The sequence below is a fragment of the Mobula birostris genome, chromosome 10 (genome assembly GCF_030028105.1).
Source record: "Mobula birostris isolate sMobBir1 chromosome 10, sMobBir1.hap1, whole genome shotgun sequence".
In the NCBI taxonomy this organism is placed as follows: domain Eukaryota; kingdom Metazoa; phylum Chordata; class Chondrichthyes; order Myliobatiformes; family Myliobatidae; genus Mobula; species Mobula birostris.
The window spans coordinates 17,161,828-17,175,075 of record NC_092379.1 but is presented as its reverse complement, the minus strand read 5'-3'; the positions used below and the strand labels follow the sequence as shown (position 1 = coordinate 17,175,075).

Sequence of the window (13,248 nt, the reverse complement as noted above, 5' to 3'; positions counted from 1 at the left end):
ATCCCCCTAGGGGGACTGGTATGTTACCCCCGACTTACTCTCCCTGAGGTCCACAATCAGCTCTTCCATTTTACTGAGATTGGGAGCCAGGTTGTTGCTGCAACACCACTCCACTAGCTGGTATATCTCACTCCTGTATGCCCTCTCTGAGATTCTGCCCACAGTGGTTGTATCATCGGCCAATTGTAATGTGTATGTAGAGAGTAGAGCAGTGGGCACCCCTCGGGTGCGCCAGTGTTGATTGTCAACAAGGTGGAGATGTTATTTTCAATCTGCACAGATTGTGGTCTTCTCATTAGGACGTCGACGACCTAGTTGCAGAGGGTCTAATGTTTTTATATTTATTGTGTTCTCTATCCTATTGTGTTTTCTGTGAATTGATTTCTGGAAAAACAATTATTTAATCTTCTTTTACAGCGCGTACTGGAAATGACATTAAACAACCATGAATCTTAAAGGTTAACGTGGCCAGTTTCTACTTGAGGATTAACTATTAAAAGATAGCACCCAGCCATCCAGCAGTCGGACTAACATGCTGCAAGGGGATTTATTTTAACCCGGGTGGAGCTAGTTCATTGAGTTAAAGGTGAACTAGTGCTGAAACTACGGCTGGATATTAATCGAGGAGTTAGTTAGTTAGTTAATAAAAAACGTCAGCGAGCCAGCCAGGAGTCGAACCTAGAATCTTCTGATCCGTAGTCAGACGCGTTATCCATTGCGCCACTGGCCCGTTGTGATGTCAAGCGACGTGCAGCCACTTGGGTCGCACTACCGTCTGTCAATCAGACGGATGGACACCGCCCATGCTGGCACGTGAGGAGATGGGGACTGTCGGTGGGGCTCTTTTCGTGACTGGCAGCTACGCGCCCGCATTCCAACCAATCGCAAAGTAAAGGGGAGGAAATTTCGGAATATGATTGGGCGACCCTACTGCCCATCACAACGGGGCGGGTGCGTCGTTGCGGAGCGGAGCTAGACTCGGCCCGTCAACCAATTGCAAAGAGAGGCTGGGGGAGAGGTGCTGATTATAACTAAAAAGGCGATTGGGGGCGGGTCCATGTGGAGGGGACGAGTTTTGATTCGACGGCACGGAAGGAGAACGCAGCTGATCGGGTTGAGATGCAGCTGCAAGTAGCGGGAGGCCGACCATGACGTAACGGAAAGGAGATCATTCAATTGGCTGCAGCGCCTGCCGGTCGGGGACCGCCATCCAATCCGCGCGGTGAGGCGCGGTTCTTCGTGACGTAGTTCCGGCGCGCGGTGAGTCGGCGAGGATGGCGCTGGCTGATTTTCTGCGGTGCGGTGGCTCCGGCTCCGGGGGCGCCGGGCCGGTGGGTCTCGGCTTGGAGCTGCCCCCGGCACTGCTCGGGGATGAAGAGCCGACGGAACGGATCGAGCTGTTACATGGGACCACCACCCTGGGTTTGAAGGTGAGGGGGCTCCGGGGTGGGGGTGGTGTTTCATGGGTGTCACAGTGTAAAGCGGAGCCATGGTTTGTGGGAGCTGTGGTGGGGGGAGGTTCGCGGGGTCGGGCAGCACAGAAACAGGCCCTTCAGCCCAAATGATCCCTGCTGACCCACGATTGCCATCTGAGACAGTCTCGGTTTGCACGGGTTTCAGGTAAATTTTATCATCAAAGTACGTATACGTCACCATATACAATCTGGAGATTCAATTTCTTCTGGGCAAATTCAATAAATCCTGTACCCATAATGGAATCGATGAAACACTGCACCAACAGGGTGGACAATCAGTGTGCAAAAGACAACAAACTAGAAAGAGAAAAAGAAGAATGAATAAGAGAGTGTGAGACAAAGAGCCCTCGAAGGTGAATATATGTGTGGTGGGAACAGTTCAGTGATGACTTGATTGCAGTTAATCCCCACTTTCAAGAGCCTGATGATTGACTGGTAATAACTATTCCTGAACCTGTCGGTGCAAGTCCTGAGGTTCCTGTACCACCTTCCTGATGGCAGCAGTGAGAAGGGGGCATGTCCTGGGTGGTGAGGATCTCTTGTGATGGATGCTGCTCCACGTAGATGTAGATGGGCCCATATCCAATACTAAACCAGGGGTTCCCAACCATTTTTAGGCCATGGACCCTTACCATTAATCGAGGGGTCCGCGGACGCAGTTAACAAACAGCAATGGGTCCAGCACCAAGTCGTGGGGAACACCATTAGTCACAGTGCCTCCAGTCCCAGAAACAACCTCCCACCCTCTCCCTCTGGTTCCTAGGATTGAGCCAACTGTGCACCCAATTGTCTATCTCTCCTGGACCCTGGCCTAAACCTTCCCTATCCATCTACCTGTCCAATTTTCTTTTTAATGTTGTTAATATACCTGGCTCCACCACTTCCTCTGGCAGCCTGTTCCCCATATGGATCACCACTGTGGGGGGGTGGGGGGGAAGTTCCTCCTCAGCTCTCTTTCTCTGTTCTTTCCCAACTTTGGGGTAGGGCAGTGAGAGAATGACTGTGCATATTCAGCCTTTCTTTGCCCCTTGCACCTCTGTAAGGTCATCCTTCAGTCTACTACACTCCCTAGGAATTAAATTCCAACCTGCCCAATTTCAATCCTTCGAGTCCTGGGAACATCCTCATAAACCTTCTGCACTCTTTCTGGCTTAATGCCATCTCTCTTACAGCAGGGTGACCAAAACTGAACCATTTAAACATAACCATATAACAATTACAGCACGGAAACAGGCTGTCTCGGCCCTTCTAGTCCGTGCCGAACTCTTACTCTCACCTAGTCCCACCGACTTGCACTCAGCCCATAACCCTCCATTCCTTTCCTGTCCATATAGCTGTCCAATTTAACTTTAAACGACAACATCGAACCTGCTTCAACCACTTCTGCTGGAAGCTCATTCCACACAGCTACCACAATACTGCATGTACAAACGCAAACGCAAGGAAATCTGCAGATGCTGGAATTTCAAGCAACACACACAAAATGCTGGTGAACGCAGCAGGCCAGGCAGCATCTCTAGGAAGAGGTACAGTCGATGTTTCGGGCCGAGACCCTTCGTCAGGGCTAACTGAAAGAAGAGGTAGTAAGAGATTTGAAAGTGGGAGCAGGAGGGGGAGGGATGGAGCCAAGAGCTGGACAGGTGATTGGCAAAAGGAATACGAGGCTGGAGAAGGGAGAGGATCAGCGGACGGGTGGAGAGGAGCACCAGAGGAAGATGGTGAGCAGGCAAAGAGTTATAGTGAGAGGGACAGAGGGAGAAAAAAAGAGAAAGAAAGGGAAAAAAATATATAAATAATAATAAATAACGGATGGGGTATGAGGGGGAGGTGGGGCATTAGTGGAAGTTAGAGAAGTCAATGTTCATGCCATCAGGTTGGAGGCTACCCAGACGGAATATAAGGTGTTGTTCCTCCAACCTGAGTGTGGCTTCATCTTTACAGTAGAGGAGGCCGTGGATAGACATGTCAGAATGGGAATGGGACGTGGAATTAAAATGTGTGGCCACTGGGAGATCCTGCTTTCTCTGGCGGACGGAGCGTAGGTGTTCAGTGAAACAGTCTCCCCGTCACCACTAAGCACATCTTTCCCTCCTCCCCCCCCCCCCCGCTTTCTGCAGGGATCGCTCCCTATGTGAATCCCTCATCCATTCATCCCCCCCATCCCTCCCCACCGATCTCCCTCCTGGCACTTATCCGTGTAAGTGGAACAAGTGCTACACATGCCCTTACACTTCCTCCCCTACCACCATTCAGGGCCCCAGACAGACCTTCCAGGTGAGGCAACACTTCACCTGTGAGTCGGCTGGGGTGATATACTGCGTCCGGTGCTCCCGATGTGGCCTTTTATATATTGGCGAGACCCGACGCAGACTGGGAGACCGCTTTGCTGAACATCTACGCTCTGTCCGCCAGAGAAAGCAGGATCTCCCAGTGGCCACACATTTTAATTCCACATCCCATTCCCATTCTGACATGTCTATCCACGGCCTCCTCTACTGTAAAGATGAAGGCATGAACATCGATTTCTCTAACTTCCGTTAATGCCCCTCCTCCCCTTCTTACCCTATCCCTTATTTATTATTTTCCCCCCTTTTTTTTCTCTCTGTCCCTCTCTCAATAACTCCTTGCCTGCTCTCTATCTTCCTCTGGTGCTCTCCCCCCCCCTTTCTTTCTCCCTAGGCCTCCTGTCCCATGATCTCTCGTATCCCTTTTGCCAATCACCTGTCCAGCTCTTGGCTCCATCCCTCCCCCTCCTGTCTTCTCCTATCATTTTGGATCTCCCCCTCCCCTTCCCACTTTCAAATCTCTTACTAGCTCTTCCTTCAGTTAGTCCTGACGAAGGGTCTTGGCCCGAAATGTCGACTGCACCTCTTCCTAGAGATGCTGCCTGGCCTGCTGTGTTCACCAGCAACTTTGATGTGTGTTGCAATACTGCATGTGCAGCCTCACCAACTGCACATAACATCCCAACTCCTGTACTCAGTGCCCTGACTTATAGAGGCCTTCTTCACCGCCCTGTCTACTTGTGACTCCACTTTCAGGGAAGCATATACTGTACCTCTATCCCGAGGTCCCTCTGAAACTCTGGGTCTCCCCATGACTCTGTCGTTCACCGTGAAAGTCCTGCCCTCTGTTTGCTTCCCAAAGTACAACACCTCGTACTCCATTTGCCTTTCCCCGGCCACTGACCCAGCTAGTCAACGTCCCTCTGTAAATCCTGATAATCATCTTCACTGTCAATGACACCACCCATTGTAGTGTCGTCTGCAAACTTACTAACCCTGCCTTGTACCTGCTCGTACAGATAACAAACTTACTAACCCTGCCTTGTACCTGCTCGTACAGATAACAAACTTACTAACCCTGCCTTGTACCTGCTCGTACAGATAACAAACTTACTAACCCTGCCTTGTACCTGCTCGTACAGATGACAAACTTACTAACCCTGCCTTGTACCTGCTCGTACAGATAACAAACTCACTAACCCTGCCTTGTACCTGCTCGTACGGATGACAAACTTACTAACCCTGCCTTGTACCTGCTCGTACAGATGACAAACTTACTAACCCTGCCTTGTACCTGCTCGTACAGATGACAAACTCACTAACCCTGCCTTGTACCTGCTCGTACAGATGACAAGCCTACTAACCCTGCCTTGTACCTGCTCGTACAGATGACAAACTTACTAACCCTGCCTTGTACCTGCTCGTACAGATAACAAACTTACTAACCCTGCCTTGTACCTGCTCGTACAGATGACAAACTTACTAACCCTGCCTTGTACCTGCTCGTACAGATAACAAATTTACTAACCCTGCCTTGTACCTGCTCGTACAGATAACAAACTCACTAACCCTGCCTTGTACCTGCTCGTACAGATAACAAACTTACTAACCCTGCCTTGTACCTGCTCGTACAGATGACAAACTTACTAACCCTGCCTTGTACCTGCTCGTACAGATAACAAACTTACTAACCCTGCCTTGTACCTGCTCGTACAGATAACAAACTTACTAACCCTGCCTTGTACCTGCTCGTACAGATAACAAACTCACTAACCCTGCCTTGTACCTGCTCGTACAGATAACAAACTTACTAACCCTGCCTTGTACCTGCTCGTACAGATGACAAACTTACTAACCCTGCCTTGTACCTGCTCGTACAGATAACAAACTTACTAACCCTGCCTTGTACCTGCTCGTACAGATGACAAACTTACTAACCCTGCCTTGTACCTGCTCGTACAGATAACAAACTTACTAACCCTACCTTGTACCTGCTCGTACAGATGACAAACTCACTAACCCTGCCTTGTACCTGCTCGTACAGATAACAAACTTACTAACCCTGCCTTGTACCTGCTCGTACACATGACAAACAGCAATGGGCCCAGCCCCGAACCCTGGGAACACCGCTAGTCACGGGGTGTCCAGTCCGGGAAACAACCTCCCACCCTCTCCCTCTGATTCCTAGGATCGAGCCAATTGTGTATCCAATTGTCTCGCTCTCCCAGGATCCGATGTGAACTAACTTTTTGTAGCAGAGTTTATTGTCACGTGCACAGATTGGTGAGGTACAGGTACAATGAAATCTGCCTTGCAGCAGTTTCTCAAACACATGAGTACAGCCAACCCAACATAAATTACACAAGGGAAAGAAATGTGGTAAACAAGACGGTGTGTAAACAAAATGGCAGTCATTGGTTCCAAGGCCTTGGCTCCCTGAACGTTGCTGCCGTAAGGAAGGCACGTGGTGTTGCTTGCCATTGGTAGTTCAAGAATTGGGAATTTACGCTACGGTTGTATAAAACTTTGATCAGGTCACATCTGGAGCATTGCATTCAGTTCGGTACAGGAAGGGTGCGGAGGCTTGGAGAGCAGAAGGGGTTCACCAGGGTGATGCCTGGGTTAGAGGGCGTGTACTACAAGGACAGGCTTGGAGTGATAGAGGCCGATAGAAGCTTACAAAAGTTTGAGAGGCACAGTTAGAATGGACTGCTGGTATCGTTTTACCTTTGGGTAGAATTGCCTGATATCAGAGGGCATCTATTTAAGGAAAGTTTAAAGGAGATGTATAGGGCAAGTTTTTTTTAACACAGTGGTGGGTGTTTGGAATGTGCTGCCGGGGGCGTTGGTGGGGGCCGCTGTGATAGAGATGTTCAAGAAACTCTTCAATGTGTTTCAGCGGAGAATGGCGGGTTAGGGACCACTTTCAGACAAGAAAGCATTAGTTTAGTTAGATCAGTTCAGCTAGTTAAGTGTCTAACTAAGTGAATTAAATGGCTGTCAATTGAGATACAGCGTGGAGTTGGCACTTTGAGCCACGCTGCCCAGCGTTCTCCCGATTTGATCTTAGCCCAGTCACGGAACAATTCACAATGACCATTAATCTACCAACCAGTACATCTTTGGACTGTGGGAGGAAACCAGAGCACCCGGAGGAAACCCACGCGGTCACGGGGAGAACGTACAAACTCCTTTTAGGGCAGCGGTGGGAATTAAACCCCGGTCGCTGGTACGGTAAAGCGTTGTGCCGTGCCACCCTAAGCATCGAAGGTGAGCCAGGGAGAGTCCAAGTGGTACGAGAGACTGCAGATGTTGAAAAACGCGTGCGTGTGCACACACCCCTACGCACCCGCACACCTAGAGGAGTTGAGCAGGTCAGGCAGCATTTGTGAAGGGAGATGGCCAGTTATGTTTTCTGCTGAGACCCTGCATCTGGATAAAAAAGGAGTGGGGAGAAGCATGAGCGTGTGAATCTTCCTTCAGTCCTTTGCCTCCCATCTTCTCACACTATTCCCACCCCTCACCTGGATCTACCCATCGCCCATGCACACGTACATCTTCTGCCCCCAACCCTTTTACTGTGGCTTCTGCCTTCTTTCCTGATCGAGGTGTCAGTTACAAACCTTCACTTTCCCTCCAAAAGTGCTGCCTGAACCCCCTCCCCGGTTTTCTCCAGCATTCTGTGTGTGTGTGTGTGTGTGTGTGTGTGTGTGCGCGTAGTGGCTCAGGAGCGTGTGATCAGGGTTGGGGGAGAGGTCCTCAGGCTGTAAGTGGGTTTAGTAATCCCTTTGTTAACGTCTCTCCCCTGCCCCTGTCCCCTCCCCACCCAGGGCACTGTGATCACTGACGACTGTGTTTGATTCTGGTCATTATAGGAAGGGCGTGGAAGCTTTAGAGAGGGTGCGGAGGAGATTTGACAGAGCGAGTCTTGTGAGGGAGCTTGGGCTTTACTCTTTGGAGTGAAGGAGGATGAGAAGTGACTTGATTAGCTGTATATAAGATGGTAAGTAAGTAACATAGATTGGACAGTGAGAGCCTTTTTTCCAGGGCTGAAATGGCTGCTATGAGATGGCTTGATTGGAGGAAAGTACAGGGGGAAGACAGGTAGATTTTTTTTTGTATAAATACAGATACTATAGTACAGTCAGTGTGTGGAACACCCTGCAGGCAGACGTGCTCGAGGCAGATACATTAAGGACATTTAAGAGACTCTTAGGCACATGATGAAAGAAACAGAGGGAACTACATGAGAGGAGAGTGTTACATTGATCTTGGAGTAGATTCAAAGGTCAGCACAACAATGTGGGCTGAAGGGCCTGTACTGATCTATGTTCTCTATTCACGGCTGATCTAAAAGCCTGTTAAATGCCATTATCGCATTGACTTCCACCACCAGAGCTGGCAGGCAACCTGTTCCGGGTACCCATTGGTCTCCTTAAACATTTCCTTTCAACTTTCCCCTCTCCCTAAGCAGAGATTCGCCCCCCAGGGTCCACATACCCTATGTGTAATGGTCTTGGTTCATGGCATTTTAAAATTTTTTTAAAAAGGGGGGGTTGGGAACTTCTGCTTTCTGGTATTGGGCTGGAAATGGTTTAATGTTTGACTGTATTAACCCCTCTCCCCATCCCACAGTTTACTAGGGTTGTGGTAATCGTGGTGGTGAGGGGGAGGGGAGATGGTGGCAATCTCAGGGCATTGAATCCCATTGTTAACCCCTCTCCCCGCCCACAGTTTGCCCAGGGCGTGGTGATCGCGGTGGTGAGAGGGAGAGGGTGGCAATCTCAGGGTGTTGAATCCCATTGTTAACCCCTCTCCCCGCCCACAGTTTGCCCAGGGCGTGGTGATCGCGGTGGTGAGAGGGAGAGGGTGGCAATCTCAGGGCATTGAATCCCATTGTTAACCCCTCTCCCCGCCCACAGTTTGCCCAGGGCGTGGTGATCGCGGTGGTGAGAGGGAGAGGGTGGCAATCTCAGGGTGTTGAATCCCATTGTTAACCCCTCTCCCCGCCCACAGTTTGCCCAGGGCGTGGTGATCGCGGTGGTGAGAGGGAGAGGGTGGCAATCTCAGGGTGTTGAATCCCATTGTTAACCCCTCTCCCCGCCCACAGTTTGCCCAGGGCGTGGTGATCGCGGTGGTGAGAGGGAGAGGGTGGCAATCTCAGGGTGTTGAATCCCATTGTTAACCCCTCTCCCCGCCCACAGTTTGCCCAGGGCGTGGTGATCGCGGTGGTGAGAGGGAGAGGGTGCCAATCTCGGGGTGTTGAATCCAACTGTTAACCCCTCTCCCTGCCCACAGTTTGCCCAGGGCGTGGTGATCGCGGTGGTGAGAGGGAGAGGGTGCCAATCTCGGGGTGTTGAATCCCATTGTTAACCCCTCTCCCTGCCCACAGTTTGCCCAGGGCGTGGTGATCGCGGTGGTGAGAGGGAGAGGGTGCCAATCTCGGGGTGTTGAATCCAACTGTTAACTCCTCTCCCTGCCCACAGTTTGCCCAGGGCGTGGTGATCGCGGTGGTGAGAGGGAGAGGGTGCCAATCTCGGGGTGTTGAATCCCATTGTTAACCCCTCTCCCTGCCCACAGTTTGCCCAGGGCGTGGTGATCGCGGTGGTGAGAGGGAGAGGGTGGCAATCTCGGGGTGTTGAATCCCATTGTTAACCCCTCTCCCTGCCCACAGTTTGCCCAGGGCGTGGTGATCGCGGTGGTGAGAGGGAGAGGGTGCCAATCTCGGGGTGTTGAATCCAACTGTTAACCCCTCTCCCCGCCCACAGTTTGCCCAGGGCGTGGTGATCGCGGTGGTGAGAGGGAGAGGGTGGCAATCTCAGGGCATTGAATCCCATTGTTAACCCCTCTCCCCGCCCACAGTTTGCCCAGGGCGTGGTGATCGCGGTGGTGAGAGGGAGAGGGTGGCAATCTCGGGGTGTTGAATCCCATTGTTAACCCCTCTCCCTGCCCACAGTTTGCCCAGGGCGTGGTGATCGCGGTGGTGAGAGGGAGAGGGTGCCAATCTCGGGGTGTTGAATCCAACTGTTAACCCCTCTCCCCGCCCACAGTTTGCCCAGGGCGTGGTGATCGCGGTGGTGAGAGGGAGAGGGTGGCAATCTCAGGGCATTGAATCCCATTGTTAACCCCTCTCCCTGCCCACAGTTTGCCCAGGGCGTGGTGATCGCGGTGGTGAGAGGGAGAGGGTGGCAATCTCAGGGTGTTGAATCCCATTGTTAACCCCTCTCCCCGCCCACAGTTTGCCCAGGGCGTGGTGATCGCGGTGGTGAGAGGGAGAGGGTGGCAATCTCAGGGCATTGAATCCCATTGTTAACCCCTCTCCCTGCCCACAGTTTGCCCAGGGCGTGGTGATCGCGGTGGTGAGAGGGAGAGGGTGGCAATCTCAGGGTGTTGAATCCCATTGTTAACCCCTCTCCCCGCCCACAGTTTGCCCAGGGCGTGGTGATCGCGGTGGTGAGAGGGAGAGGGTGGCAATCTCAGGGTGTTGAATCCCATTGTTAACCCCTCTCCCCGCCCACAGTTTGCCCAGGGCGTGGTGATCGCGGTGGTGAGAGGGAGAGGGTGCCAATCTCGGGGTGTTGAATCCAACTGTTAACCCCTCTCCCTGCCCACAGTTTGCCCAGGGCGTGGTGATCGCGGTGGTGAGAGGGAGAGGGTGGCAATCTCGGGGTGTTGAATCCCATTGTTAACCCCTCTCCCTGCCCACAGTTTGCCCAGGGCGTGGTGATCGCGGTGGTGAGAGGGAGAGGGTGGCAATCTCGGGGTGTTGAATCCCATTGTTAACCCCTCTCCCCGTCCACAGTTTGCCCAGGGCGTGGTGATCGCGGTGGTGAGAGGGAGAGGGTGGCAATCTCGGGGTGTTGAATCCCATTGTTAACCCCTCTCCCCGCCCACAGTTTGCCCAGGGCGTGGTGATCGCGGTGGTGAGAGGGAGAGGGTGGCAATCTCAGGGTGTTGAATCCCATTGTTAACCCCTCTCCCCGCCCACAGTTTGCCCAGGGCGTGGTGATCGCGGTGGTGAGAGGGAGAGGGTGGCAATCTCGGGGTGTTGAATCCAACTGTTAACCCCTCTCCCCGCCCACAGTTTGCCCAGGGCGTGGTGATCGCGGTGGACTCCCGAGCCACGGCGGGCTCCTATGTGGCCTCGCAGACGGTGAAGAAGGTGATCGAGATCAACCCCTACCTGCTGGGGACGATGGCGGGAGGGGCAGCCGACTGCAGCTTCTGGCAGCGCCTGCTGGCCCGCCAGTGCCGTATCTACCAGCTACGCAACAAGCAGCGCATCTCAGTGGCGGCCGCCTCCAAGCTGCTGGCCAACATGGTGTATCAGTACAAGGGCATGGGGCTGTCCATGGGCACCATGATCTGCGGCTGGGACAAGCGGGGACCAGGTACTGGGCACCGGGGGCGGGGGAATGGAGAGAGGGAGCAGGGTACAGGGAATCCTGGGGCGGGGGGGCATGATGAGAGGAGCAGGGTACAGGGAATCCCAGGGAGGGGGAGGCATGGAGAGAGGGAGCAGGGTACAGGGAATCCTGGGGGGGGGGGGAGAGGCATGGAGAGAGGGAGCAGGGTACAGGGAATCCTGGGGGGGGGAATGGAGGGGGTGGGAGCATGGAGAGAGGGAGCAGAGTACAGGGAATCCCGGGGGGGGGGGATGGAGGGGGTGGGGGCATGGAGAGAGGGAGCAGGGTATAGGGAATCCGGGGGGCGGGGGGAGGTATGGAGAGAGGAGCAGGGTACAGGAAATCCCGGGGGGGGAATGAAGAGAGAGAGCAGGGTACAGGGAATCTCGGGGGGGAGGAATGGAGGGGGTGGGGCCATGGAGGGAGGAGCAGGGTATAGGGAATCCTGGGGGGGGGGGGGTAAGCGCTCCAGCTCTTACTGCCCGTTACCCCACTGGCGTTTAGGGCAGCAATGAAGGTCCTCCATCTCTGGCTTCTTTTATCGTGTCAGTAGCTCTATCTCGGTTTTCACTACTCTCAGTCATGCAAGTCCCGGGTGGAGGCTCAGGAATACAGTCACACTCAGCTGTAGAAGGATTCTTCATTGCTGTTTCCGTAACAGTTTTGTTTGACCGGTCAGGGTTGTTAGCCCTGAGCTGAACCCCTGAACCTGGAGGACCGGTGGACCACTCTTAGTCTGGCCTCTACCCTTTGACCTGTTTGGCACTGGTGACCCTCCCAAGAACCAAAGCATAAAGCCCGGACTCCAGCCGACAGAGCTCTCCGGGTCATTGAGGCATACAAGCCTGCAGACCCAATGAGGTCCTCTCAGAGGAGTGTTGCACTAGTGCGACACCATTACAGCTCAGAGTGCCCCCCTCACCCCCTGGGGGTCTGTATGTATATCCTCCCCACACCTCTCCCTGGGTCTGTATATGCTCCCTGCATCTCTCCCCCTCCCCAGGTTCTGTATATCCTCCCCGCAGAAAGCATTGGTTTCCTCCCACAGTCCAAAGACCCCCTGCCCTTCTCACCTTCAGTCCTACATGCCAAAAGTTACAGTGCCAGTAGGTTAATTGGTCATTGTAAATTGTGCTGTGAGGAGGACAGGTTTAAATCAGGCATTGCCGGTCAGTACGGCTCGAAGGGCCAGTTCAGTCAATCACTCAATCAATCAATAGAGCGGGCTGGGTAAGGGAATGGACCAGCAGTAATATTGGTGCCTGTCTGACCACTTGTTTCCTCTCTACTCCCTCCCTCCTCTTCCCCCCCCCCCCTCCCCCCACTCGATCAACACCACAGGCCTGTACTATGTGGACAGCGAGGGCAACCGGGTGCCAGGCGAGATCTTCTCAGTGGGCTCAGGCTCCGTCTACGCCTACGGAGTGTTGGACCGTGGCTACCGGCACGAGATGGAGCCCGAGGAGGCCTATGAGCTCGCCCGGCAGGCCATCTACCACGCCACCGTCCGTGACGCCTACTCCGGCGGCACCGTCACCCTCTACCACGTGCGGGAGAGCGGCTGGGTGCGCGTCTCCAGCGAGGATGTCTCTGACCTGCACCTCAAGTTTCGTGCCGGTGGCTGCAGCTAGTGGGGAGGGTAGAGGGAGAGGACTCCTCCGCTCTCTTTTTGTGGTGTGGGTTTCCTGTGTGTGTCTGCAGGGTGTATCTGCTGCCCAGTGCTGGAACCTGAGAATAAAATCTTGTTACTCATTAACTGCAGACTCCTGCGGGAGCACGGCGTCGGGTCCTGCTGACTCGCCCTTAACTTTCTGCCAGCCACCAAGCCCAGAGTGTCTCCGAGGCAAGGGTTGTTGGGCAGTGTGACCGAGGCTGCCCTGAGCTTGCAGTAGGGTGGGACGGGACCCGGGAAGGGTGGCAGTGTGGATGACCTCTGACTACAAACGGCGACAATGCTGAGGTGTAAAGGTAGTGAGAATCCTCTGCACACCTCTCAGGAAATGGTTCACGGATACAGTAAGAACCGCTTGCATACTGTCCGTATCCCCTTCTTCTGCCATCTACGCCACTGGCATTTAGGGC

At 53.4% G+C, this 13,248-nt stretch overlaps 1 protein-coding gene and 1 non-coding gene across 2 annotated transcripts; one reads left to right on the top strand and one right to left on the bottom strand.

Moving 5' to 3' along the window:
• Nucleotides 1-657: 657 nt before the first annotated feature.
• Nucleotides 658-730, bottom strand: trnar-acg (transfer RNA arginine (anticodon ACG)). The gene has a single exon. It is a non-coding gene; the product is annotated as a tRNA-Arg (tRNA).
• A 503-nt stretch (nucleotides 731-1,233) lies between these two features.
• On the top strand, nucleotides 1,234-12,922 carry LOC140203858 (proteasome subunit beta type-5-like). Its single transcript, XM_072269999.1, has 3 exons — nucleotides 1,234-1,430; nucleotides 10,845-11,151; nucleotides 12,508-12,922. Exons 1-3 carry the CDS (start codon nucleotides 1,275-1,277, stop codon nucleotides 12,795-12,797), a joined length of 753 nt encoding a protein of 250 aa, XP_072126100.1. The 5' UTR covers nucleotides 1,234-1,274; the 3' UTR covers nucleotides 12,798-12,922.
• The last annotated feature ends 326 nt before the right edge of the window (nucleotides 12,923-13,248 follow it).

Bases quoted from the DNA above. Each gene is read 5' to 3' on its own strand.
- LOC140203858 (XM_072269999.1), top strand. From the start codon at position 1,275: ATGGCGCTGGCTGATTTTCTGCGGTGCGGTGGCTCCGGCTCCGGGGGC. The intron at 1,431-10,844 runs GTGAGGGGGCTC...CCCCGCCCACAG, and splicing joins CCACCACCCTGGGTTTGAAG to TTTGCCCAGGGCGTGGTGAT. The intron at 11,152-12,507 runs GTACTGGGCACC...TCAACACCACAG, and splicing joins CTGGGACAAGCGGGGACCAG to GCCTGTACTATGTGGACAGC.